Genomic DNA, 27348 nt, shown 5'->3' with positions numbered 1-27348 from the left:
CATGGAATATAGTATATATATGCTAAATAGGCAAACAAGGTTCTTTGGGTGAATCTGATCTCTTTTATTAGACCAACTTAAATAGTTGGAAAAATATATATGCTAAATATATATTTATTCTTTGTTTAGTGGAGAATTTGTTTTCTTTTAAACCAAAACATCTCAGACAGAGGGGAGTCATTACCTATTTAATTTAAGCACAGGAATACCAAACAGCCACTCTGCAGTTTTTAATGCTGGCTTTACCAAAGTGTAGCTGGGTGGTCCCATACCCTGAGCAGCAGCAGCAGCGCAGTGGCAGAGGCAGCAGCTGGATCAGCAAATTGGCACCTCTGATGGCACCCTGCCTCAAATTGGCACCTCTGTTGGTGTCCCAGTCCCACCCCCCCGTAGTTATGTTACTGGGCTACACAGATTACTTGCTGTATTATCTTGGAGAAATCATATATGGCTGGGTTTTAAAACGAATCAATAGGTTCAGTAAAAAAATTAAATTGAAATCCCCGTGAGCATTACATGCTTTTGTGTGTGAAGCTCTGTTCTCTTCCAACACTTTCTTTTAATCTTCCATTTCTTCCTTTGTAAAATGGAGATAGTTATTACTAACTCTCTTGGCATTGCGGTTGTGAAGGCTGTTATTTGTAAAAAGTTTTCAAGGATGAAAATAATTGTGACACTATAAGTGCTAGTGGTTATGTACGCTTTTTTTTTTATGTCATAACCAGGAAATTTTGTTCCTGATTTTTGTTTCCCCTTCCTTTTTTGTGTTATTAGTGTTGCGATCTTGGATATCATGCAAGTTTGAACAGAGCCCTAAGAACATATCTCTCTGCAGAGTATAATCTTGAAACCTCCAGACATGAGGGTCTAGACATTATTGAAAATGCTGTTGACAGCTTGGAGCCACGAAGTGATAAGCAGAGATTTATGGAGATGTACCCCACTGCCTTTTGCCCACCAATGAAATTTGAGTTCCAGTCTCATATGGGTGATGAGGTAAGTAGTTGGTGACTTCTTGGAGAAAAGTATGATCAACACAAACAATAATACCTGTCTCCCACCAGGGAAGTTTTCATGTCTATAGAATTCTGTTTCTTTTCTTCAGGAGGAAGCTTTATATTTACTTTTACAAAGAGTCTAGCCAGTATTATTACAAAGACATGTGTAAATCAGAAAATGAAACCTTTTGAAGACTAAGAAACATGCTATTCAGAGCTACTCGGAATACTTCACACATAAAACAACCCTTTTTCTTAAGTTTTATATGCCACAATAATACTTTCATAGAAATACTTTCATAGAAAGTATTATTGTGGCATATAAAACATAAGAAAAAGGGTTGTTTTATGTGAGAAGTATTCCGAGTAGCTCTGAATAGCATGTTTCTTAGTCTTCAAAAGGTTTCATTTTCTGATTTACACACAATGATGGTGGCCAAAAATTTCTTCATATAGCATATGATAAAGTGAGCTTTATCCCAGGAACTCTTGTACTATGTGTAACTGTTTATGTTGATTAGGTTACAAGGTGCAAATCTACCCTGCCTTCTACAAGATTTTCTTCTCTAGTCAAGCTGTGTTCAACACAGGAACAGAGGAAATATTGAGTAGGGGTGTGTTATCATCACTACAGCTATTCCTATTCTGGCCTTTGTATGTAAACTTAAAGCAGTCTCAGACTTGCTCTAAACTTTGCTTGACTAACAGTGGCCCCGCTGGACCATTTTATGATCTGAATGTTACCAGGACACAAAGGATCTCCAACTGTTCCCTATTTCTGTTACACGAGAGGCCAGTTGCACAGAGCACTGACAGATGAGGATTTCCCTTCCAGTAGGGAACCTCCTGAGATTACATGGTTAGGTGACATTGGAGCAGCACAAAGCAACCATAGTGGAGAGAAATATCAGTGCCACTACATATATTTAGAATATATCTACAGCTTATAATGCATCTGTGATTTGAGGGTTGGTGACCCCATAAGCCAGATCTCTCCACAGTTATCTCTTCACTACTAATTTTACCTGATTGATCTTCAGTTCTGTCCACTCCCTTATGCTGCTTATCCACACTTTTCTGGATCATAGGAGAATAGGTCTGGAAGGGACTTGATGAGGTCATCTAGATGAGCCCTCTGCTAGATCCCCTGATCATCCCTGACCCTATTTGTTAACCACATGTCCAAAGAGTTTTAGCTTCTTTTTCTTAATGGTGTTGCTAAAATCTCCTGTCACACCAGTCTTCTCCAATATCCAGTCATTAGATGATTGCTATCCATGGAATTCTCAATGTTTTTGATGTTACTGTGCTTCTAGTCTCTGAGTCTCTCATTTTTTCAGAGTCCAGCTCCCACAACCATATATATTTTTTTAAATTAAGATTTGCATGTTTGAATCTCTTGTTTATAGCTTAATTTATATTTTCAGTAGATTCTTGAGTTTTAAAGACAGTAACCCCAGCTTGTGTTGGTCAATTGAATTTCTTTTCTTGAGTCTCACAGCCATTTTTGCTTCTTTGATAGGTTTGTCAGGTCACTGCCCAGCAACCAGTACAAGCAGAGCTTATGCTGAGGTACCAGCAGCTACAGTCACGACTGGCCACACTTAAAATTGAAAATGAAGAGGTGAGATCTGTGTCTGTTTATAACATGTAATTAACAACAGCTTAGGAGAGTAGCTAGTTTCTCCAGTGTCAGAAGCTAAGAAAGATAATGTAGATGACAATGGTTTAAATCTATACCATTTTTATTTAAAAACTCTACACATTTGAGTTTTTAAAAACTATACACCAGATGCCTTTATATTCTGCCTATGCAATCCCAGTAATTTAGGAATTGTACTAAAGATACATCAGTGCTGGATTTAGTCCAATAGATCAAAGAAAGGAGGGCTGTAGTTGTTCCAGTTGTTATCTGTAGTAAGGAACCAGAACGAAAACACCATTGTTTTATGCACACGTCCTTCATTCTGTTAGAAAAGGCCCTACTCCAGATAAAGTAGGTGTTTATAACAACTTAATGGCAACTTTTCAAAGGCTTCCAAATCCTGAAAGTGTACAATTTGTATTGATTTAGGTCACTTAGCTGCCTTTGGGCCCTTTGAAAATCCCATCTATTTCCCTTCAAAATGGAAAAAGCACTAAAATTTGTGTTTAAAACATGTCAAGTGCATATGCAGTTAAGAAGTTTTGTGCCAGGAAGCCACTGCATTCAGAATAACTCTCACGTACTTGCCCTCTCCCCATCTCCTAACCATGGATTTAAACTAAGAGAAACTGCTTCAAAGGATGAAGGAATTTCAACTCGATCTTTGATAGCAGAGGCAGAATCATTGCTTTGTTCTCAGGTAGAACTATATACATGTCTTGGTTAATGGCATACATAGTAAAAGAGCAGTAAAAGGCAGTCTTAGCATAAGTGCAAGTCTGTCCCCAAAAGCTGGATTATTTTCTTGCTCTATTTACAGCATGAATGCCTGAATCAGAGTCAAAACACTTCTGTTCACCTCATGTAGCCAGTAGACTAATTAAAATTAAAATTTAGATAGCAGATCAAGTTCACAGTTGGGAAGATATATAGGCGAGAGAAGGTAGAAGTGCAAGATCAGGAAGGGCTTTTGGTTATTCATCAAATCAGTGCAAAGACATAAAGAGAAGCAGGAGCTCATGGTGGTAAGCCAGAGTACACTAATGAGGGAACATTCACAAAGGGGAAAGTGCCTCTAGAAAAGGAAATACATAGAAAAAATGTCTTTCTGGAGGCAAGGAGGTCACTAGCTTCACCTTCCCCACAGCAGACCTTAGATGTTTATGTACTGGCTTGCAGATTCTTTCAGCTGATTTTTTTACTGCAGAGATGCAGAATATCTCATTTCATTTCTAATCCCTGCTGTCTCCTATCTACCTAATTCTACATCTAATGGTAGATGCTGTAAGAAGTGTGGAAGTTGCACTTTCTTCCATTTCCTGTGCCAAGTTGCACCCTTAAGTCATAAACATCACTATTATAACATATTTCATCCCGTATCAGCACTATGGCACTGCTAAACTAATTTTTCTCATGGGAGTGCATGTGGTACTGTCAGCTCCAGCAGCAGGGATACTTCTGCCTTCTGGACAGCTGACAGTACAGATCAGTGCATCAAGTCTATTTCTGTTGATTCAAATGCTACTTATGGCTACTCATTAAATAACCATCACATTTTCCCACTTTTACTTTAAGAGACTAAATCCTGATGATGATATTAATCAACAAGTGAATAGCTCATTGGTGGGCAAAATACAGCCCATGGACCAGATCCGGCCCGCAGAGAGTCTTTGTTTGTTTGGTCTGCAGCGGGTTCCTCAGTTCCACCTGGCCCATGTGCCATCCAGCCTGTGGCACATCCTGCTGCCCCCCTGGGGCTGGGGTGGCTCTGCAGCTGGACTGCCTTTGTAGGCATCTCAGGTGGCAGTGGCTCTTTCTGGCTGCTGGCACTACCTCTTACCACTGCCGGGCAGTTCTTGCTGCAGCCAGCTGGACTGCCCTGCTGCTCTTGGGCTGCCCTGCTGCTCTTCTGCACTGCCACCACTGCCCCATGGGGCAGCCCAGAGGTGGCAGTGACAGTGGCAGAGAGGACCCATGGGGCAGCCCGGGTGCGGGCTACAGGTGGCTGCCAGCAAGAACAGCCTGGCAGCAGTGAGAAGAAGGGGCTGCTTTCCCCTGCACCAGCAGCAGGTTTTGCTCAGCTGCTGCTGTGGCTCAATATGGGCAGGCAGTGTGGAGTAGGCACAGAACAGGCCAGGGTGGGGCTGTGTGCACAGTTTCCAGCTGATCTACTGCGGCCAGGGCAAATCTGGAGTGGGTGCAGGCGGCTGTGGTCAGGGCTGGGGCTGTGTAATGTTGGTGGTGGCAGGGAGGAGCCACAGGGCACACGGGCTCTGGATAGTTGTGAAGGAGGTGCTGACGGGATTGGGATGCACCCACTGACTTGCTTGTGCACATGTGGCCTCCCCTGGACCAGCCCCTTTGCAATCAAGCCTTCTCCCAGCAAAGCCATGCTAATCCTGGGGCTTGGAGGCGGCAGCCCCAGGAGCTCATGTATACCGCACCCCCAAGCCTGGACCCTGTAGCAACCAGGGGGCTCATTGGCTTCCATGGCAACAGTGCGGGAGGTGGGGAGCATGGCAGGCCTGGGCCCTGGTGTCCCCACTCTAGTCTCCAGCGGTAGGCAGAATGGAGGCTCCAGTAACCAGGGCTGCGGGTGCTACAAGCCACTGTCAGCAGCAACAACATCCCTAGGGCTCAGCAGGCCTGTCTGCCCTGCACACAGGGAGGGCTGTCACCTTAGGGTGCATGCATGCCTGTGTGTGTCTGTCACACACACCCCACCATACCCACACATGCTTCCCCATAAACACCACACCCCCTCACACCCCTCCCCACTCACCCCCCCCACACCTGCACACCCACATGGCACACCCCACACACACTCTACCACATACACATCCAGCCCCCCAACCATATCCCACACACAATATACAGAAGTAAGACTTTATTTTAAGCTATTTTGTGATTGCTTCTATATACACTACACAAACACAGGTAAGTAAGGACAAAAATATTTTTTTAATTAAATATGATACAGCAAAAGCTTTGTTATCTGGCACCCAGAGGGATGGGGGGTGCCGGATAACAAAATATGCCGGTTAACTGAGGCCCAAACAGGTGTCTTTGCCTGTTCAGGCCTCTCCCACCACATCCTGGGCGTCGCCACCCCCCCTCCTGCCACATCACTGCCACATCCCCATCCTTCCTGCAGGCCCCAAGGTACAGGGAGGTGGGCCCTGCAGGCTGCTATACCCCAGGCCATGGGGGCTTAGCGAAACTGGAAGTGCCATGGTGGACACTTCCGGTTTCATTTTTACCTTACAAGTCGGCATGCCAGTTAATAGAGCATGCCAGTTTGTAAGGTGCCAGTTAAGGCAGCTTTTACTGTAGATGTTTGATTTTTAGCATATGATTTGGTTTTTTTCTGGTTCCAAGATGGCAAACCCCCTTCCCAAAGGGAGTAATTTTAGGGGCAAGGGGAGGGACTCCTGGTGGCAAAGGTCAGGGGTTAGGGACAGGATTTCCAGTCCCAAGATGGCAACCAGGGATGGGTTGCACCTGTCAAAGGTAAAGGCTACCCTTGCGGCCCTCGACAATTCACCAAAACTCATTAAGTGGCCCTCCAGCCAAAACAGTTGCCCACATCTGCTATAGCTGCTTTTATTGTACCTTATTAAAGCCAAGACCTAGACCAAGGACCTGGTGATCTCATTTTGTTATTTCTTGACCAGCAAATAGCATCTAATTTGCTAAATGAATACACTATAGTTCATTTAGAAAGCATGCAACAGTGAAGTCATTTTAGTAATGAGTTTGCCTTTTAAGCGGCTTCTAGGATTTATTTTCCTTTCTCTTTAACAAATTGTGCTTTTAACCTCAGGTTAAAAAAACCACGGAAGCTACTTTACAAACAATACAGGATATGGTCACCATCGAGGACTATGATGTTTCGGAATGTTTCCAGCACAGTCGCTCTACAGAGTCCGTGAAGTCAACAGTCTCAGAGACATACTTGAGCAAGCCCAGCATTGCAAAAAGAAGAGCTAATCAGCAAGAGACTGAACAGTTTTATTTCATGGTATGTCTGGTACTTTCTCAGCCAGGTGACAGAGTGGAAACACCTGTAGGAAGCATCTTTTTCCAAAAATGAATCCTGAAAAGATCCTGGAATTTAAATGACATATCTAATAATCCCTTAAATCTTCATCTCTGCAGAAATTCAGAGAATATCTGGAGGGGAGTAATCTTATCACAAAACTTCAAGCAAAACATGACTTGCTTCAGAGGACTCTTGGAGAAGGTAAATGATGCAGAATAAACTGAAAAATTATTCTAGGGTGTGTGATGAACCCAGTGAAATATTTAAAGTCCTCATTGGAGGAAAGTACAGCCCCAGTGCCCTGTTAATGTAGGCCTAATCTCTTTCCCAGTCACCATTTTGCTCCAGTGATCAGACTATAAGATATAAACTGCCTTTATTTCCTCATGAGAGGTTTTTTTTTCTGTATGAACATATCTGTGGCCAAAATTATATTGGGAATGGAGCTTATTGAACAAAAGATGTCTGTTCTGATTTGAGACACAATACGCTACTGGACATACTTTGATACTAGTACTGTACAAAAACATGCTGCTTTTTCATCCCAATTTTTTTTCAGATATTTTTGTATGTATGGAGATAACATTTTCTGAATGCCCTAGTCTACATTTAGGTCCACTAGAACAGGAGTCTGCACCTGTGAATCCAAGTGTAAGGCCAGGGTCTAAAGACTGAAAGGGTGACAGTCATCCTAACAACCACCACCTGTGTGCTTCTGCTGATCAGCTGATCCATGGTACCGGGCAGAGGACAGCACTTCCTGACAGCTCTCTGCTAGACGGGCTATCGGGGAGCCAGGGGAAGCAGGTGCCTCTGCGCCTTGCCATAAGATGGAAAACTGTCTAAGCTGGAACTTTTCCCCAGCCTGGTGCAATTCTGTCTTAGACAGGTTTCACTGTATTTGGATTTTGGGTAGTATGCTGAATTCATTATTGTTCCATTGTTATAGAGAATATACATGGATAAGTAGCTTCATTTATTGCAGATGATTCTTATTCACTCTTACTGTCTAGCCAGTGTAAGAGTTATCTGGATTTTTATAAATTACAAAGAGCACCATCCAATGCTCTGAATACCCTTTGACTTTTTTACTTAAATAACACTAATAAATAGATTTTTAATTACTCCTAGCCAATCAAATAAAATACAGCAAGAACTAACACCCCCTCCATACCAATTCAGAACCAGCCTTCATTTCATCCAGCCTCATTTCTTCAACATGGGCAAGTACCTGAAGCATCAGAGGAAAATGCAAGAAACTTCATAGGCAGATGTGAGATAATCTGCTCTTCCCAATAGGTCTCATCCTTGATTTAATAGATAGAGGGTAGGTTTAAGCCCTGGAATCTCAGATTTTTAACATCTTTTCCAGAATATGCTACCATTAATTATTCTATTCTGTGTATTCTTGTTATTCATGTCAATGTCCTTCCCCTTTTAAACTCTCATTAAATATTTTGCTTTACTGACATCCTGTGAGAGTTCTACAATTTCAGTATGCAGTGTGTGTGTAAGAAGTGTTCCCTTTAATCACTTCTGAATTGACCATCTTTTCGTTTCTCTGAAATGCATTAAGGAGAACAGAAGTTTCTGTCTTATGTGTAAGGATCACCAGGTCCAATAAATACAGTGAAGGAGAAGAACTAACAGCAAGTTTAATTGTGGAGCAGTGAATCAGCATCTGAGATCTTTCTAACTAACTACTTTAACTGAGGGACCACCTCTGAATTCTCAACCCCCATAGTCTTCCTAGTTAGGGAGCACCTCTATATATTCTATCACTACACTACCTTCTCATTATCATTAATTATTTTGCCTATTTTGTCACATCCCCTCTTTCTTATGTAAACCCAACCTTTAAATCTTTCATATGAAAAATTTTCCAAGGTTTTATTATTCCCAAGTTTAGCAATATGCTTTTTGAGACTACCTTGCACAAGGCCCTCTAAATAAGGCTGCACCACTGCGATGCATACCATGCAGCAGAACAGTATTATATTTTTTTGTGTTATATTTCATCCCATTTTTTATGTGTTATAGGTCTTTCTATACTACTCAGTAATGGCAGCAGGCAGCACTAGACTGAGACATACTGCATTTGCTTTACATCCTCTGCTGCCAAATCAGAAGTTGTATAGCCACCTCTCAAGCTTAGCATGGCACAGCATGTGCACCAGGAAGCAAAATGATTGTCTTTTTTTTTCATTCAGTTACTGAAGTGTTCAAAGAATTCTAACATAAACCTCTCATTGCAGAAACTATGCGTGCTAGATCTTGTATCACGACCATCATGGTGTTTTACTATTCATTTTTAATCATCCTTTTAACTAGTTTATATGGGATGGATGCAAGACTTATTGACCTCTGGTTCTCCAGATTGCTCCACTCTATATCTTCTGGATCTTCTTGTGCTTGTGCTGCACTATCTTGTGCAGATGTTGTATGATTTCACTTAATGTTAAACAGCATTGACGCTGGCGAATATGAATAGAATTGCATACAAAAACAAGTTCCTATGTCCATAATCTACAAATGATTTTTTTTCTTCTTCACTGGACTCATTCAGGTCACAGAGCTGAATACATGACCACAAGGTAAGATGTTTTTACCTCATTTATTTTGTAGACAGCTACAGAGATAATAAAATTTAAAAATGGAAAGAATTAACAATTCTTTATGAAGCATTCGATGACTACAAAAACATTATGATGAACCAAACTAAAGCAGTTTATGCACTCCACATTTTAGTATCCAAGATAATGCTTTTACAGCAAGCACATTGATAAAGGTCTAAACAATCTATCTATTCCTGGAATTATAAAATATCCTTGTGAACTGTTTGGACAGTGTCAAATATGTGAAGTGCTGAAATGCAGCTGTTGGAGACTTAGCTTTTTTCACTGGGGAATAGGTAAGAAATACTTTTGAATAACCAAAAACTTTTCTGCCGCCTTATGTTCATCTGAGCATGATATACAGTTGAATGAGAACCAACATGGGGAGGGAGTGAGAGGTAATCTGCCCCTTCTTGAATTTAAAGCTGAGGAAGGTGCCATCTGCCCTGACTTCCTTAGTTCTCCTGTAGCAGGTATTTTAATGCGTCTACTGCAAGGGGTTACAGACATCCCACCATACTACCCATAATTCTACATAGATTCTGTTCTGCCCATCAGTTGTCTCTTTCAAATCCTTTTGTCCTCTTCCTCCACCCCATGAGCAGGTGGACTAAGAGTGCCAAAGGGGGACCACTTTCTGCAAAGACTTCAGCAAAATCCCTGGTCTCCTTTACCTCTGGGAACTGGTCCTTCTTGCCTTGATTCACACTCAGCCCCAGCTGCAGGCTGTGACAAACTAACCATTTCTGCAAACTTCTGACATTATTGTCTAAGCGCTGCTTCAGTTAATTGCCTCCCAGATTTTGCAAAGAAAGTGAAAGAACCACCAGGCCGCTACAAAAAAATCCCTCCTAACCACAAAGGAGGGATCAGTCACAGCTGTAACATCTGAAGACACAACTCCTATACTACAATCAGAGACAGTGAGGGAAGGTCAATATGTTCCAAAAAGGCCAGTGCTTTAAATTAACAAACTGAGGAGTTGGAAAGGCCAGTCAGCTCCGCCTTACTCTGGCCAGGTAGTGATGGGTAGAGGTCTCAGGAAATATGCTGTATACCCTGCATTCCAAGCCAGCTTTCCCACTTCCTTGTGGTTTAGTCAAGAAAGATCCTGCCTTGAGCAGAGAACTAATGATGTCCCCTCAAAGCTTACTTTCCTGTTTCCTGTGAGTCCAGGCAAGTCTCCCATCTGATAGCAATGGATGGAAATAGTCCATACTGTTTGTTTCATAAGGCAGCTAGCTCTGCTCTGGTATTGTTTTTGCTTCAGCTAAAGCACTTCTGTAACAAAAACATCTTCAAGGGTAGAGGCCTTCTTTAAAGCCGAGTTAAGTCATTCTGAATAGTACACCAAGCCAGATACCTGGAGCCACTTTCTGAAGTATAATAATGTTCTCTGCTCCTGCCTGAAGAACCACAGAAACCAGTTAATTTGATTGGCTCTGTAGGGGAAATGGTCATTGATTAGACACACAATGCTGTCAAGCGCACAAACTAAACAAACTGAGTTAAGAGAGAAACACTTATTTCTGTAATCTCTTTGAGTTATAGTCATCAGATGTGTTTTGTGTAACGATACTGGGAAGACATCTTGCAGACAAAGATGTTGTGTGGGGGGTTGTTTTTGCTTTTATGTTGCTGGTGTTCTTTAATTCCTCCAGCTAATTTGCAAAGTGTTTCTTTCCTTGTGAAAAGATGTTGACTGTATGGATGTGGGAGGCTAAAGCTGTTTAACAGTTACTTGGAAATGTCCACAATTTTGTTTTTGAAGTGGGGGAGGGGTGTGATGAGCAGCTCTTATTTGCATTTAAAGTTTATCCAGCTTGAGACAATTTGTCCGCTTGATAAAAGAGGTGCTTAGCAGACTGGTGGATCCTGCTGGGGTTGGCAGGCTGGGTGGCAGTTACTGCTGCATGGTTTATGCATGGCAACACAACATTAAGCTGTTTCGGTCATTCAGTGTTTGAAGAAATGGGTAGAGTAAAACTATAGCTCAGGATTTGTGAAGTATGTCGGAATTATCCATGAGGACATTATTTATCACAGGGTTTTTTCCTCCTCTTTAACTAATTATATTACACTTAAATATTGTGAAATGTCTTTATTTGACAAATGCTGATTTCGTTTTCCCTTTTCCCCATCAGCGTTTTATTGTATTGTCATGAGCTTAATGGATATTTTTATATTATCATGTGACTTAATTCTACCTTGCTCAGTAATCATATTACCTTCCCTTAGGCCTCCAAATCTTCCCCCTAAACCCCAGAAACACAGGAAGCCCAGACCCCGATCACAGTATAATGCTAAGTTGTTTAATGGTGATTTGGAATCATTCATCAAGGTACTGGCACCAGCCATCTGGGTGGCGACTCTCAACACTTCTTACTATAATGGTCAAAACCTCATGTGAGCTGAGGTAGATCATTATGTTCAAGTCTTTCTTGGGGTTCTTTTCTTTCCCCGCTGATCAATATAATACTTCCTGAAGTCAGAGGGAAAGAGGAGAATACATTATTTACATTTACATCCCTTACCGTTTCTTTAATCAAAGTACAGATGGTAGTGACTGGCTGTGGTTGGGGTTTTTTCGGTTTTTTTAGGAATCTGTGGCTCATTAAAAGAACAGATGTAATCTTATATTCCTCTAACTGACATGATTTACTGTTTGCAGATTTACTTGAATTAAATTAGAACCCCACATAAAACCGATATGATGGTGGTTCTGAAATCAGGTTTTGATTTCCCATGACTTTAGGAATCAATTATATTGTGTGGAATTTTGAGGATCACTATTCTGTGCCTTGTATCTTTGCTGTATTTACTATCTTCTTCTTTTTCATGCTCCTATTTCTAATAATACTTCTAGTCGAGGACGAAGGAATTCTCACACCAGACATCAGGTATAGTTCTAGCGGAAACAAAGCTGCCTCTTCCTCACTATCGGATTGCATTTATGCCTGGCTTGAAATTAGCTTTCCTGATAACCTGGAAGGGGAAGTTTGCATTAAGAAATTAGATTGGTTCAATTTTGCCTGCTGTACTTCTAGGTCATGAGGTGATGAGCTTCCAATTATAAATAGTCTCTCTTACATTAGCCTCTAATCACTGATCAAAACCTAGTGGTAGACTTGCAGTCAAATGTTCCATGTTAAAGAAGAAAGTAAGCTTCCAGTGAATAAGGGGCACAGGATACTTAGCATGTGTTTTACTTAGATTGTGATGGGCATTACCATGCTGTATTAAAAGTTATATATGTTCTAAGCAGTCTCATGGTAGTGTTTACTTCGCTGTGCTAAGTATAACATGTGACAATGCGACACAGCACCAGAGCCGATTCAAGACTCCAGTGTGGTGTGGGAAATGGGACTGAGAGTCATCTAATTGGTCCCAGCCCTGGCATTACATTGGAGCCCATTGCTGGTCACAAACCTGGGGTCTGGTTCACAACTCTGGTGCAGTGCTGGAGCTTGGACCAACAACCAACAAACTGCTGGTATTGTTTCCATGGGGTGGTAGCACAGTAAGTGAACATGTATTACTATGATTTGGAGATGCTCATCCCCCAAGGAATCCTAACTTTGCTACAATACAATCACACTTAGAATGATCCAGTTGTAATTACCATGTGTTTTACTGCTTGAGTGTGCAGATGTTCACATTTTAAGTGCAGTTAACGTCCTAAGTGTGACGTGTTCTAAAGCCCTATGGTTTAGTTCAGCAATTAAATTTTAAAAAAGGTTATCTTAGCTGTCAACCTTCCTTTCCTTGTTATGTATCATCACTAATAGTAAATACATACTTTGCAGAACACATTCCACTTTCAGTTGCACCACTGCTGTCCGACCATCTTCTGACTGAGCTTTCAGTAACACTGTGCAACTGTACTGGAGACTGACGATATTACAAAAATGTCTTTGTGTGATAGAGACATGCAGTATAAAATACAGCATATTATGCAAGAGATAAACATTAGTTCATCAAAAATTACCTATACAGAAATAAGAGTAAACCAGGAATTAGCACACCCAAATTTAAAGATAAAATTTCACGATCATTACTGCCCTACACCGCAATCCTGCTCTTGAAATAGGAGCTCTTGGAAGAAGTCAGTAACAAAGCTTAACCCCAAAGGAAGAGCCAGTTCTAAATAATGCCAGCTCTGCAGGGGGGTAACAAAAATCCTAATGACAGATTATTCAATAACGTTTGGGGGGCAGTGTCCGACGTCAAAGGCTAAACTTTTACTGTGGAAGAATTGAATCATTTTGACCTATCCTACAACAGGTTTACAGCTAAAGAAGAGTATTTCTTTATCACATAACTGACTTGAGACATGATTATCAGTCTACAGAAGGTATCTGTTCGTAACAAATATTACATCTGAGTTCATATGGGTGGCAGGGGTCAGTGTTTGGGACACCTAACAAAATCAGATTCATAACAAATTATTTTCCAGCAAATAGATCAAAAATCTCAGAGCCATTACTTTTGTTTAGCAAAGGAGCCGGCCAGTTGTGGTAGTATGGACAGAGTCAACATTTCAGCTCTGTAAGAAGGCTCTAAAAACTGTGCCTTACAACAAAGTCATTTTTATGTTAGTAATTTCTTACTGCAAACAACCCCCTTTTAGCAGTTTTACATTCTTGCGTAGTAATGTGCTAACAGTAAATGTGCCGTATGTATTCTAATGCGCTGTTCTTATACACTGACAGCCAAGGTACTTGTTTTTAAGGACTGCTGTATTCCCAGATTAGCAACTGGATTGTTTCTTATTTTACTGGTACAGAATTAATCTAATTGTTGCCAAATCGCTATACAACCTAAAACGTGATTTTGGGTGCAGGTGCTTTTGTTAATTCATTGCTATCCAGTTTTCTCTAGTCTTAAAAAAACAAAGCAGCTTTTTAGATTTTTAAAGTAAAATATGGAAATTCCCATTATTTAAAATAGCCTAATTGCTGGGATCAAGAGAGAGAAATCCAGTAAAGCATTACAATTAAGCACACCAAAACAGTAGTTAAGCCATTTCATCAAGTATATTGTACCAGATTTCACTATTTTTTTCATGTATATAAAAATATCTATATTTGCCTATTCCTGTCAGTAGTAAATTGGACAGAAAATTGTAGAGGCTTGGCTTGGAGGGTCTCTGCCTGGCCTTAATCCTAACCCTCCTTCCTTTCCTTTTAATTTAGTTTTGTCACAGAAATGAAGGACTCATGTGTAAAAGGAAAAGAAAAAGGGTGTATATTTTGAGATGCCAGGTTTTTTTCCTTTGTTTTATTTATGCTTTTGTAACTCTTTTTTCACAACTGCTTTAAAGTGAATTCGTTCATAGACTAAACAATTAATATTTGCAATTTCTTTTAAAAAATTGATTGCTTCCAAGATAATTAACCTTTGAAGGTACCTATTCATTATAAAAAGGTCATTTTTCAAGCATAAACTATAACATATTCTGAAAACTATCTTTAATTGTAATGATTCATGTCCTCAGTTCATAACTGATAACTTTTTCAGAGCTATTAACATCTCTATGGTAAATAGTATCCATTTTTTTTTAAATTCCAAAATACAGAGACTAAAGACTATAGCAGCCCTTTAAAATGCTTTAGCAAAACAGGCAAATAATACTTCTGGTCAAATACTGCCTTTCTGCCACCCGCAGTTCCTTTTCTTAATGATCGTTCTTTTAATGAAACAGAATTAATTCCACGGTAGTGATTCAGGTTGCCAAAGGCAAAATACTTTAGAAATGGGAGGTTCAGACCCTTCAGTATGTTCCATATCAGTATCAATTCCTGTTCATAATCCCATTAAAATGAATTGAGGATCAGCCTCAAAAGAGAGAAAACAGTGCATCTCACCTCTCTTTTAGTCTAGGTTCTCCTGACACTAGAAACACATAATGGATTTCCACAGAGGAGGAACATGTGCTTCTAAAGCTACACATTAATGTGTGCCCCAGGATGGGTCCAGGGCCATGCAGCCACACCCTCTTTCTCCACTGCCACCACAGATATTAGTGCAGAGGGAGCCCCCTAACTGCTCCTGTTACATTCCGGTCACAGGCTGTGATTGTGGAGGGTCTCATGCCCAACAGGGGACAACAGCAGAGACTCACAGGTTCCTCCTTCCAGCTCCCACTCCCTACCTGTCCCTTCTGCACTGGTGTCTGTCTCCCCCTCCTCCCCACAACCGGTGGCTGGGGCCAGATGCTGGAAGGAGGAACCTGTGTGCCAGCACCACTGTCCTGAGCTGATGCAGGCACAGGAAGCCCCAGAATCCACGCTGAAGGGAGCAGCTCTGCAGGGATATGGTCTTCCCATGGACAGCAGCAGCAGTGGCAGGCAGGTTCCTACATCCAGTGCCTGCTCCCAGCCAGCAAAGGACACTGAGTGGGAGGGTAGGCAGGTAGCAAGGGCTGGAAGATAGAAACTGTTCTGCTGCTGTTCCCAGCCTGGCACCCCATGCGGCTGCTTCCCACAGCTCCCAGTTGGAGCAGCTTTGCCCCCTCACCCCTAGCCTCCAGGGTAGCTAGCAACAGCAGTCATGACATTGGTGGGGGCAGGTTCCCCAACCCTTCCCATTTATGTTTCATATATTTAATAGATTCCACAGACATCAGTGCTGGAAGGGACTTTGACGATCAAGTCCTGCCCCCTGCCCTGGAGGCAGGAAGTCAGCTAGGGTCAAAGGATCCCAGCAAGATAAGCATCCAAACGTTTCTTGAATGAGTCCAGAGTAGGTGCCTGTACCACTTCTGGAGGGAGTCTATTCCAGGGATTGGGGGCTCACACAGTAAAGTAGTTTTTCCTTATATCCAGCCTAAAATGGTCTTGGAGGAGTTTAGGACCATTAGTCCTTGTTATCTCTTGAGGCACTCTGGTGAACAGACGTTCCCCCAGATCCTGATGTACAACCCTTATGTACGTGTAGGCAGCCACCAGGTCACCACTGAGCCCGCACTTTTCCAGGCTGAAGAGTCCCATGGCTCCCAGCTTCTCATCATAAGGCCTATTCTGTTGCCCTCTGATCATGCATGTGGCTCTCCTCTGAACTCTCTCAAGCTTCTTGACATCCCTTTTGAATTGTGGAGTCCAGAATTGGATGCAGTACTCCAGCTGCAGCCTCACCAAGCCCAAGTACAGCGGGAGGATGACATCCTAGAATTTACCTGAGAAGCATCTATGGATGCAAGCCAGAGTTTTGTTTGCTTTGCCAGCTGCAACATCGCATTGGTAGCTTATGTTCATCTTGTGGTCAATCATGACCCCCAAGTCTCTTTCAGCTGTGGTGCTAGCAAGCGTAGCACTGCCAAGCCTATAAGCAGGCTGCAGGTTTTCTTCCTGAGGTGGAGTACCTTGCATTTTCTGGTATTGAATGTCATCAGGTTTATATCCGCGCACTTACTAAGCTTATCCAAGTGAGCCTGGATCACTAGCCTATCCTCAGGTATGGATGCTATCCCCCAAAGTTTAGTGTCATTGGCAAACTTGGCCAGTGCGCTTCTGACACCAATGTCCACATCGTTGATAAAGATGTTAAAGAGAACCGGTTGAGGGACAGAGCCTTTCAGGATGCCACTGATCACGGAGTGCCATAATGATTCGCTTCCATTGACTACTACCCTCTGGGTCCGACCCCAGAGCCAGTTTCCCAGCCATCGGACTGTGGTGTAGCCGAGGCCACAGTTGGCCAATTTTTCCATGAAATCGTGGAACACCAGACCAAAGCTTTTTTAAAGTCCAGATATATGATGTGTCTGTTTCCCCTGCCAACACCAGGGGTTCAAGCCTCACCTCAGTTTCATACTGCCCATCTAGGGTCTGAGGGGACATGCTTAATCTACTAAGCAAAGGAAGTAGGACAGCCTTGCATAATGGTTCTTGGTGGCTCTTGTCTGTGGAGAAGCTATTCTGACTTGCCAGAAGCACTATAGCACTAAATCCCATTTCCCAGCCTTCCAAGCCTGTCCCTACAAGGAAACACCCAGAAGAATTTGGTCCAATAGCATGTAAAATTCACTGCTGTTATTAAAGAGGAGGAGAATGAATGCACAAGCATCATGTTCATTATGTTAACATTAATAATCTATTGAAAATCCAGGAAATTCATTGCTTAACTCATTTTGCTTTAAGAATCTAAAATAAATGCATGAAAGTCAGTTTTATATCTTTTTATATGTCTTAAGTTAACCTGATGCAATAAGATAAGCTGAGGATGAAGTTTCAGCTGGCACTCTGAATTTCCTTGATTTGATGTTTTTCATCAGAATCTTATTACTTTTTTGCATCCTAGCAAAAGTGAGGGAGAAATTTATTTGCAAGTCTTTTTTTTTTTTGATTGACCCTATGGAGTCTGTCTTGAATTACAGTACTACCTGTTTTCACAAACAATTTGGGGGAGGTTCTGTTTCAGTTTGCAGTATCTTCTTATAATTTTGTTTCCCCAGGATTCAGGACAAGTCATTCCCCTCATAGTGGAAAGCTGTATCAGATTTATCAATTTATATGGTAAGCTCTGAAATATGACATGTCATTCAATTACTGCCTGGCCATTTTGTACAAGGCATTTATCTTGTTGTTTTTACTCTACTTTTAAAAAAGTATTTTTAATAAGTTCTTGTTTCCCCATTATCCCTCCCCACCTTTTTTTTCAGGTCTTCAACATCAGGGAATTTTCAGAGTGTCTGGTTCCCAAGTGGAAGTCAATGATATTAAAAATTCATTTGAAAGAGGTAATTGTATTTTCGTTGGTATCAGTGGCCTGAGATACCATTCTTGAAAAAAATCTGTTAAAATGTTAGTAATTCTCATGGATTTGTAAGCTGTTTGCATGTTCTCTATATGCTGAACCTAGCAATTTGAAGATCTGTATTTTTATTTCTAGGGTAAAATAATGATTTATTACATGTTTTACTTCCTGTATCACCAGGAACATACAATTATGTTGTGTTAAACGTGTAGACAAGCCTTGCGACTCTTGCTTTAAAGTTTATTTTGCCAGTGATGAACTGCATAAGATGCCTTCTCTTTGACTTCTTTCTATTTTAAAAATTCTCAAAAGGGGAAAGATTTTATTTTTAAATGGATATTCAGAACAATACTTAACACAGTTTGAGGCTGCTGTAATTGCATCTTGTAACTACTATACCTTCTAGTTCCATTGCCAAAGTGACATCACGAACAATGCATAATATTGGTCAGAAAGAAATTATTCTATTTTAAACCACTGTTTTCAGTCCTAAGGAAACTTCAAATCCAGAGAATACGTACAAAAGATACAAGGAGATGAACATAATTTAAGAAGTGCTATACTGGGTCAGACCAATGGCATGAGTAGATGGTAGAGAGAGAGCACTGAACTGAATAGATCTGGAGTGATCTATCCCCTATTCATTACCTTCTGTGACATCCATTATCATTAGTTTAGAGATGCCAGAGGAAATAACTCCAACCAATCTGTTCAGCAGCTGTTAATAGATCTATTATCCATGAGTTTGCCTACTTCCTTTTTGAATTTTCCGTTGGCCATGCTATCTTCCTCCACCACCTCCTGTGACAATATATTCCACAAGTTAACTATGTGTTGCATAAAAAATACTTTCCTTGTTAGTTTTAAATCTATTGTAGTGGGTGTCCCCTAGTTCTAGTATTCTGGGACTCGGTGAACAGCAACTCCCTGTTTGCTTTGTCCACACATTTCATAATCTTACAGACCTCTATCCCATCCCTCCTCAGCTTTCTTTCCAATCTGAAGAGTCCTAGCCTTTTTTAGTCTCCCTTAATATGGCAACTGCTCCATACACCTGATCATTTTGATTGCCATTCTCTGTACCTTTTCTAATTCTACTACATCCTTTTTGAGATACAAAGACCAAAACTGCACACAGTATTCAAGATGTGAGTTCACCATGGATTTGTATGATGGCATGATGATGCTTTCTGTTCCCTTCTTAATGATGCCCAACATTTTGTTGCCTTTTTGGTTGCTGCTGTACAATGAGCGGACATTTTTAGAGACCTGTCTGCAAACCTGAATGGTGTTCAACCTGCCTTAGTCTACAATTGTTGTCTTGTCACAACTGGCAAAGGAATTGGAATTTGAAGATAGAAATTCTAAGCTTGTGTTAAAATGGAGCAGTAATTACATTTTTATAAAGCCACATCCTTTCTCACAGGATCTTACAAACCATTTTTCAGTTTCCAGGAAAACCATTGTAGATCACCTTTTAATAAGAGAGAGCCTTGGAGAATAACTGACTTGTAACTAGCAGCCAGAAGGAAGTGTAGATGATATTTTTACTCTTGTGTATGAGCTGCATACCTTGTAAAAATCAGTTCTGATACTTGAGTAGACATTTGCAGTAGTTTTTTTTACATGAGAAATGATGCAGTACCCTCTCTATGTCCACATTTGTAGTCTGTCGCTTTACTGAACTGTAACTGTTTTCCTAGGGAATCATTGGACTGGAAGCTGTGTAATAAATCTATGAATCTTTTAGAATACAATTTAGTCTATAAAATTATACGTTCTTCAGTTATGCAGTTTGCTTATAGAGTTATGCAGTGCATATATTCCTGAATCTTCTTACTTTTGAACCCCAGAGAAATCTTTTAACTTTATGTATAATGTAAGTTACTAAAGAATAGTCTTAAGTTCTGTTTAAGTGAGAACACTCAATTATTTTTTATTTCATTAGCTAAAAATCATAATGTGTCCCAAAAATATTGATTCTGAACTTCATGACCTAAGCTATGTTTGGTTTAATTTTAGGGTGGAATTTCCAGACCAGTATTTATTAGATTACTTCTGTGCGACTTGCCACACAGTAAAAAAAAACAAAAACAAAAACAAAACCCCCCAAAAAACCCAGCTAACTAAATAAACAAGCTTCATCATTTATACAAAATACTATTAAGCAAGAAGCGTTTCTTCTGTTTCACTTACTTTCTTTTATTTTCAAGGTGAAAATCCTTTGGCAGATGACCAAAGTAACCATGACATTAACTCAGTTGCTGGAGTACTGAAGCTCTATTTCCGAGGGCTGGAAAATCCTGTCTTTCCTAAGGAAAGATTTAATGATCTCATTTCTTGTATCAGTAAGTAAAAATTCCTATTTCTTTCTCCACAGAACTTTTTTTTAATGAATAAAATAGTTGCCTAGAAAAAATGCTAACTACACTGATTTTTCTGGGACAATTTGTTTGCCATCTGCCACAAGACTGTGTCAGTTATTAGTCATACTTGCAGCTGTGACCACTCCCTTTTTCCATTGGGATTAATGTACAGTATGAGTCTTTGTTAGTACAACAGGAAGACACTCTTTCTTAGTATACAAGGGATATTTAAATTTACAGTCTCTGTTGGGAAGGGTGTTTATATTAGAGCAGACCAACTGAATGAAGTCATAAATGTGCAAAGAGACTATGTTGCATTTAACAAGGGTTTTCATAGCCTGTAGTCTGAGGCAAATGCTAGTGAATAACTAATTTATGGCCCACCATTTCATGATTCTGCACACAACCTGTGAGTGCTCCTAATTCCCTTGTGCTCTGTGGGAATTTGGAAAGTTCAGCACCTTCCAGATTCAAGCTTTTAGGATGATAATGGTTATATATTCTAGGTGATGCCTTTGCTGCTGTACGCTAGGTAAAAACACCAGTGCAGCAGAAGAGAGACTCAAGGCCTTTGATCCAATGCATGGAAACTTTACACAATCCAGGATTTGAGAGAGATGGCTGCAGGCTATCTTCAGAAGACCCCTTCATGAATTCCAGAATATTTCAGCTTAACCGGCTGGCCAGTGCAGAAGCAGAATGGGAGGCACTGGAGTTGTAGCATATAATGCTACAGCAATTCTGGGTACTAGTATTGCCCATAAGCAGGCCTGGACAGGTTGCGGTCATTTGGGCAGTTTTCCATGGCTGCCTGAGCTAAATCCCTGGGATAGCCCAGAAAGAAGAAGGCACAAAATGTGGCTTAGTAAATTCTACAGTCTAGCTCCCCTCTGTGGAAAACTTTACTCCTCAGAATTTCCATCTACAGCCTGAACGTTTCCACCAAGTTTAGGTGTCATCGGGGGAAAAAGACAATTTCTCAGATAGCTAGGATCAACCCCTGGAAGTATTTTTGTTAGGACAGACACATTGAACTTTACTATATAGTCAAGTTATAGGAATGCAGCCCAAAAAGGAGAACACCAGAGTGATGTGCAGCAGTGACCAGTGTATGTTTAACAGATTGTGGTCCATGTTCTGTACCAGGCAGAGCTCAGCATGTGCAATTTTATTTTTAGGCAGGATAATCCAGCCTGGAGGTTATGAATGTGTATGTCACTGTGCCCAGGTCTGTCTCACTTAAGATTTGCCAAAAAGTTGCACACTTTCACAGCCAGAGGTGGGAATTCTTTTGCTACCATCACTATTTAGGCATATTAGGCCAGACAGGTCCCTCTCAACTAATTAATTTAACAAGCTACGGGCAGATAGCCACCATAAAAAAGAATCATGGAACAGACCTAGAGGGATCATGGGTCTTCTGGCCTTGGAACCTGATTTTCGCTACCTTATCAATATGGATCTACCTATCTTGAGGAGGCTGCCAGCCAATTTTGCAGATCATGTGGCCGGCTGCATTTTTTACAGGCTGAGGACAGTGAGCCCCTACCACGCCTCTGGCCAAGCAGCCCCAGGGACCTCATCCTTCCCTGCAGATTGCCAGATGGCCTGAAACTATGGCTTAATTACCCCAATTCAGCCTGGGGAAGCCATTAATCCACATATTGCTAAGCATGGATTAATGGCTTCCCTGGGCTTAGGGTAATTAAGCCATGGTTCAAGGTCATCCCCAAGCAGCTGCACCAGCCTCCATAGAGTCCTTTCTAACAGTGGGTGCATGCACACTTTGGGCAGCAGCAGGGAAGGGGCCAGGGTTACACTGCCTTCAACCCCTTCTCTGTAGTCAGCCCCAAGGTGCATGTGCACCCACTGCCAGCATGGAGCCTGGTGCAGCCACTTGCAGCCTACTGGCTGCTTGCCACAGCTGGACTGGGCCCAGGCAAGCCCCTGCTGCCAGCCACAGAACCCAGGCTGCTCACAGAAGGTGGGAGGGAGCCTGCAAGCAGCTGCCTGCCATAGCCAGCTGGGGCCTGGGCAAGCCTCTGCCACTAACTATGGAGCCCACACTGCTTGTAGCCTCCTCGCTGCTTGCTACAAGCAGCCCTGCCTGCCCCCCACCCCCCTCTTCCCCTCTCCTCCCCCTACCCCTGCGCTCTAAGACTTGCAGGGCTTCCCTCTGCTTGCCATTAAAAGCCTTTTGGGGTTTGTTTAGCAGGGGAGAGGGGCATGGCTTTTGTCTTTTTGCAGCTAGCCCACAATTTTTCTTGGGGAAACACCTGTTTTCGCATACTCTGCAAAAATCGTACAATTTTGGGAGGTCCCTACTTATCAGTCTGCTTATTTGAGAAGACTGAGGTTGTTTGGGCACAGGGCAATAGCATATGAGATAGCTAGCATCAAGCAGTAGTTTCTTTAGAACGGTCTGACTACTGCCTGTTTAATGGTAGTCAGTAGATTCTGTTTCTTCAAAGGTAGTGTTGACAGTCACCTTTATAGTGTGGGTCATGCAGGAAGATCTGAGTTTAGTGGGGCAGATGGCTGTCATGAATTAATGCTTTCTTTACTACATGTCTGAATAGAACATATTCTTGGAAAGAGAGCGTGGTGCATTTGAACCTGCTTTTGGCTGATTTTCTGGGTAATTTTGAAGCTATGCTAGATGCATTTGATCTTTTTGTAGTGATTCAGCAAAATAAGAAAGATTCTATGTTTTACAGCTGAGTGTAACTGATTTGTTCTTGGTTTTGTGAGCCAGAAGAGTCCTCCTGGTGTCTTGATTTTGGTGCTGTGGTGACAGACGAGAGGTTGGCTCCTTTAGCTTTCTTCACAGTAATAGAAGTGGTTCATAGAAATTCTGTGTCTATCTTCAACAGTTTCAGTCTCTTAATTATTTCTTCCACAGTTTTTTCTAAGAAAGATGACCATCTGCACAGATGGGAAAGGATGCTTTATTCTAAATAGTATTTAGGAGCTTTCACAAAGTCATTGTAGTGCCTTGCAGATTCATTGAACCCTTGATCAAATTTGGTTGAATGGAGTTTTCCTCGGGTGGATTTTGGAATTTGGCAGAATCCAAGAGTCTTTCTGAGCAGATCTTAGTGATTTTATATTGTTTTGTAGTGATGAGCATTTCTGTCATTGCTTGCAAGACTGGCAGGGTCTGATCAGGATACAGAAATGGTTCTTGCACTTTGCATTTGCATCCAGTCTACAGTATTGTCAGTTTTGAATAGAAATGTATAGGTTACCTGTGAGAAACCTCAGGTAGGGAATCAGGATTTTTTTATACTTTAAAATATTTATAAATCTGTACTGTTGGACTTTTTAAAACTTAGCTGCTGAGTGGCCATAAAACATGTGATTTGCATGAAACTTATGGCCATCCTTTAAATATTCTATGTATTACAATATTCATGCACACACAATATTTTTTATGTTTGCTTGTTTTTATTTTTTCCATGTCTGCTGTGTTAAGATGGAAATGAATATACCAGGGTGTACGAAATAAATTCTGATAAAAAATTCTATGCTTGCATGTTTCTTCGAAATCTAGCTTTCTGATCTAATGCAGTGTCAATTCTATGGCCCATCACAATCCTTAAAGTCAGCCAAAAGCAACCTCCTACAAGTGCCATCAGTACACCAGGTCTGCGTGATGAAAATGAATGGGAGATCAGCAGTCATTTCTCAGCTCTGGAGCTTCCTCCTTCATGAGGCTCACCAGATCCCAAGCCTTGCCATCCTTCAGATGTGTTTCAAGACTTTGCGATTTGGCCAAGCAAAACTAGAATGAGATGTTTTATTATGATTTTTCTAGTTCTCTTTTAAGTTGTATTACTCCTCTTGTCCCTTTCCTGTTTTAAAGTTATTCTGTGTTCCTATTGTTGGTTGCCCTGAGCCATTATTGGAAAGGGTGGCATTATAAATCAAATAATAAAATTCTAGTCCCTCAGCAACATGTATTGGTATCACACATGAAGACCAAAGAATGCTAACGCAGACTGAGTCTTAAAATGAGATTGATTTAAACTCAAGGGAGCATAAAGAATTAAAATCATTACTTACATTTTAGAATCACATCACAAGAAAAACAGCATTACATTAGTGTAGATTTTTTAGTCCTCCAAAGTTCTACATCACACTAGGGAGTGGAAGATTTAAATACCTGTACTTTGCATTTTGTTTCTCTGCGGTCTTGATGGACCACAGTAGTGGTACTTTTGATTAATTTTGTTGGTATGAGTTTCAAGACCTGTTTTGTTGTGATTTTGTGTTTCAGTTTTGGGGGGGTTGTCATCTCTACATTTATATACCCAAGTTGTATACTCTTTTTATAGTGTAGTATGTAAGAGTGTTCATAGTGTAAAAGAAACTCACTGGTGTTTAGAGTTTGCCTCCCCTGGATTTGAAAGCACCTATATATTTTATATTAATACAGTCTGAGTTTAGTTTCAAACACTAGAGATCCACCGATAAAGATTGTTTTGGCTGATACTGATGGCTGATTATTAACCAGACATATCAGCTGATACTGATGCAATTGATGATATGGAGCCCAGCAGCATAAAGCCAGTAAGTCTGTGGGGAGGGAGGAATCAAGACCCCTGAGGTAAGGGAGGGAGTGGGGCAGGGGAAGGCACTGCCCAGTTGGGGGAGGGCAGGGTGCAGGACAGAACCATGAGAGTCTTATCTGGGGGGGGGGGGGGCTCCCACAGCTGCGCATAACCCCTGGGGAGGCATGGTGGGTATGTGTCCACCTGGATTTGTGCATGGGACAAAGGCGGGCTGCCTGCTTCAGGGCCAGGGGCTACACCGGCCTCTTCCCAGTGAAGGGTTGGACTGGGCTGCGCACAGGGTGAGCAGAGACGGCGCTGGGACCATGGGGCTATGGGATGGGCTACAGCTCCCCCTCCCAGCACCGCTGCCACTCGCCCTGCCCCTGCCCACTCCCAAGTTCAGCCCCAGCCCAGCCCACCAGGAAGAGCCCAATACAGACCCTGGCCCCAAGCCCACAGCAGGCAGCCCACCCTTGCCCCACGCACAAATACAGGGAACACATGCCCCCCCGTGCCTCCCCCAGTGGTGTGCATAGCAGTGGGGACCACCCCTCCCCATCCACACTCCCCTGCACTTCCCAGATGAGCCACCCATGGCTCTGTCCTGTGCCCCACACCACCCTGGCTGGGCAGCACATGGGGGCCTCTATTGGCTCCCCCCACGCCCCTTCCTTCCCCCACAAACTTTCCAGCCAGACACTGCTCTCCAGGCTGCCGGGCTGCATTCTAGGCCGTGTGCATGCTGCGTCTGTGCACATGCATGTGGCATTTATTGATGACATTATCAGCCACATTGGCCAAAACAAGCCAATTGCCAATAATGTTAATTTTCTTTTTATTGGTGGCAATACGATATATCGGTGCAACTCTATCAAATACAGTTCTTACTAGTATCAGCTAGTCTGCAAAATGGGAGACAGTCAAGCTAAATCTTCCTTCCCCCTTTAGTCAATAAGCTCTTCAGAACTGGGATAGTCTCTTTTCTGTGTTTATGCTGCCAGATTGAGACTTTGAGGTACCATCATAACATAAATATTTACTAATACTGTTACTAGAGGCAGTAGGAGTTTTGCCAATTATTTTAACAGGACATGACACAGATCATTTTCCTGTAAAAGACAGAAATGCCTGTAGCTTGATTAAATCCTAGTATAGTATGTACATTCTGGAAGGCTTTTTTTAAATTAAAAGTTGCAAATGCTCCCACTCTTATTTAATATAGGTTTGTGATAATGAATGTATCCATTATCACTTGGTATCTTTCTGTATAATCTGTCAAGTTTAATACAAATTTATTCTCAGTACTGTTTACAAAGATCAGTGTGTTTTACAAAAAAGCAGCGGGAGGGAGAAAACTGATTCACAGAGTAACTATTCATTTTAATATGGGAAAGGGCAGAACGTCACAGATTTTATATAAAATATAATGTTCCTAATGAAAGACCCTTGGATATAGAGAATTTAGCTATGAATGTAACGCATATTTGAGGCTACTGCTATAAAATGAACCTCTTCTCAGTGAAGCCACTAAGGAATTTCTTTGCATTTACGCATACATTCCAAAGTAAACTAGCACATTGTGATCCAATGCTTTTCCTTTGGCAAGTATTTGGAAAGGGTGCTACCAAAGAGCCTATCCTTCTGGGCATTTTTTATCAAATAGATCTATAGTTACAGAGCCATCTTGTTTTTGTTTAAAACCTTTTAAGCTTAAATTGAGGCCATGTTATTGTTGCTCCAGAGTAAGTTTTCAAGGAGGGATGGGGCATACGAAGCCCATACTATTGTGGGCTTCTTTGTGTTTCTAAGGCCCCTGCCACATGTTACATATATTACCCAATTAACTTCTCAACCACACAGTAAATTTAGACCAACCACACAAGCAAAGACCAGGCACACGTGCAAAGTATTTATCAAGCAATTAACCGGTTAATCATGCAATAAATTTAGATTGGCCACAGGCACAAATTAATTATCATGCCATAAAAATGTCTATCCAGCTATAATTTGAACAGGGCCCGTACAGTTGTAATTCAGCCTGAGCAGAAGGATAGCTACAACTGCTGTCAGTCCCAAGGGGTAATTCTGGAGGTATACATTCTGACATTTGTCCTCCCCATCTCCTTCCAAGGTGGATTGAGGCAAGTAAAGGAGTATTTCACTGTACCCTGGTCTCCACAGTCATAATGCCCTCACTGCTTTGAGAGTGCATCTTCTCTCCTAAGCGTGTGTCCTTGAACTTGTGAATTATGATGGATTTTTACTATGCAATGCAGCATCTGGCTCACCTCTGTTAAACAGAAAATTTAGCCTATGTGTTGGTTATTGTAAGCCTTCCCATGCTCACATCCATCTCCTTCAACTTGGAG

At 41.6% G+C, this 27348-nt stretch overlaps 1 protein-coding gene across 3 annotated transcripts in view; it reads left to right on the top strand.

Annotated features, from left to right (window-relative positions):
* Positions 1–27348, top strand: part of SRGAP1 (SLIT-ROBO Rho GTPase activating protein 1) — a 224881-nt gene that overhangs the window by 164649 nt on the left and 32884 nt on the right. Inside the window, exons 7-15 of one of the 3 annotated variants that reach the window (XM_019543304.1) lie at positions 775–996; positions 2521–2622; positions 6467–6664; positions 6802–6886; positions 9252–9279; positions 12167–12200; positions 17756–17816; positions 17963–18040; positions 20271–20405. In XM_019543304.1, coding sequence (XP_019398849.1) covers positions 775–996; positions 2521–2622; positions 6467–6664; positions 6802–6886; positions 9252–9279; positions 12167–12200; positions 17756–17816; positions 17963–18040; positions 20271–20405 — 943 coding nt within the window. Of the gene's footprint in view, positions 1–774; positions 997–2520; positions 2623–6466; positions 6665–6801; positions 6887–9251; positions 9280–11538; positions 11642–12166; positions 12201–17755; positions 17817–17962; positions 18041–20270; positions 20406–27348 lie in introns of those variants that run through there. The other 2 variants (XM_019543303.1, XM_019543305.1) reach the window with 2 other exon arrangements.

This window comes from Crocodylus porosus, unplaced genomic scaffold (assembly GCF_001723895.1).
Source record: "Crocodylus porosus isolate Cpor-Errol unplaced genomic scaffold, CroPor_comp1, whole genome shotgun sequence".
Lineage (NCBI taxonomy): Eukaryota > Metazoa > Chordata > Crocodylia > Crocodylidae > Crocodylus > Crocodylus porosus.
The sequence above is the reverse complement of the archived record's forward strand: the minus strand, read 5'-3'. Positions and strand labels throughout refer to the sequence as shown.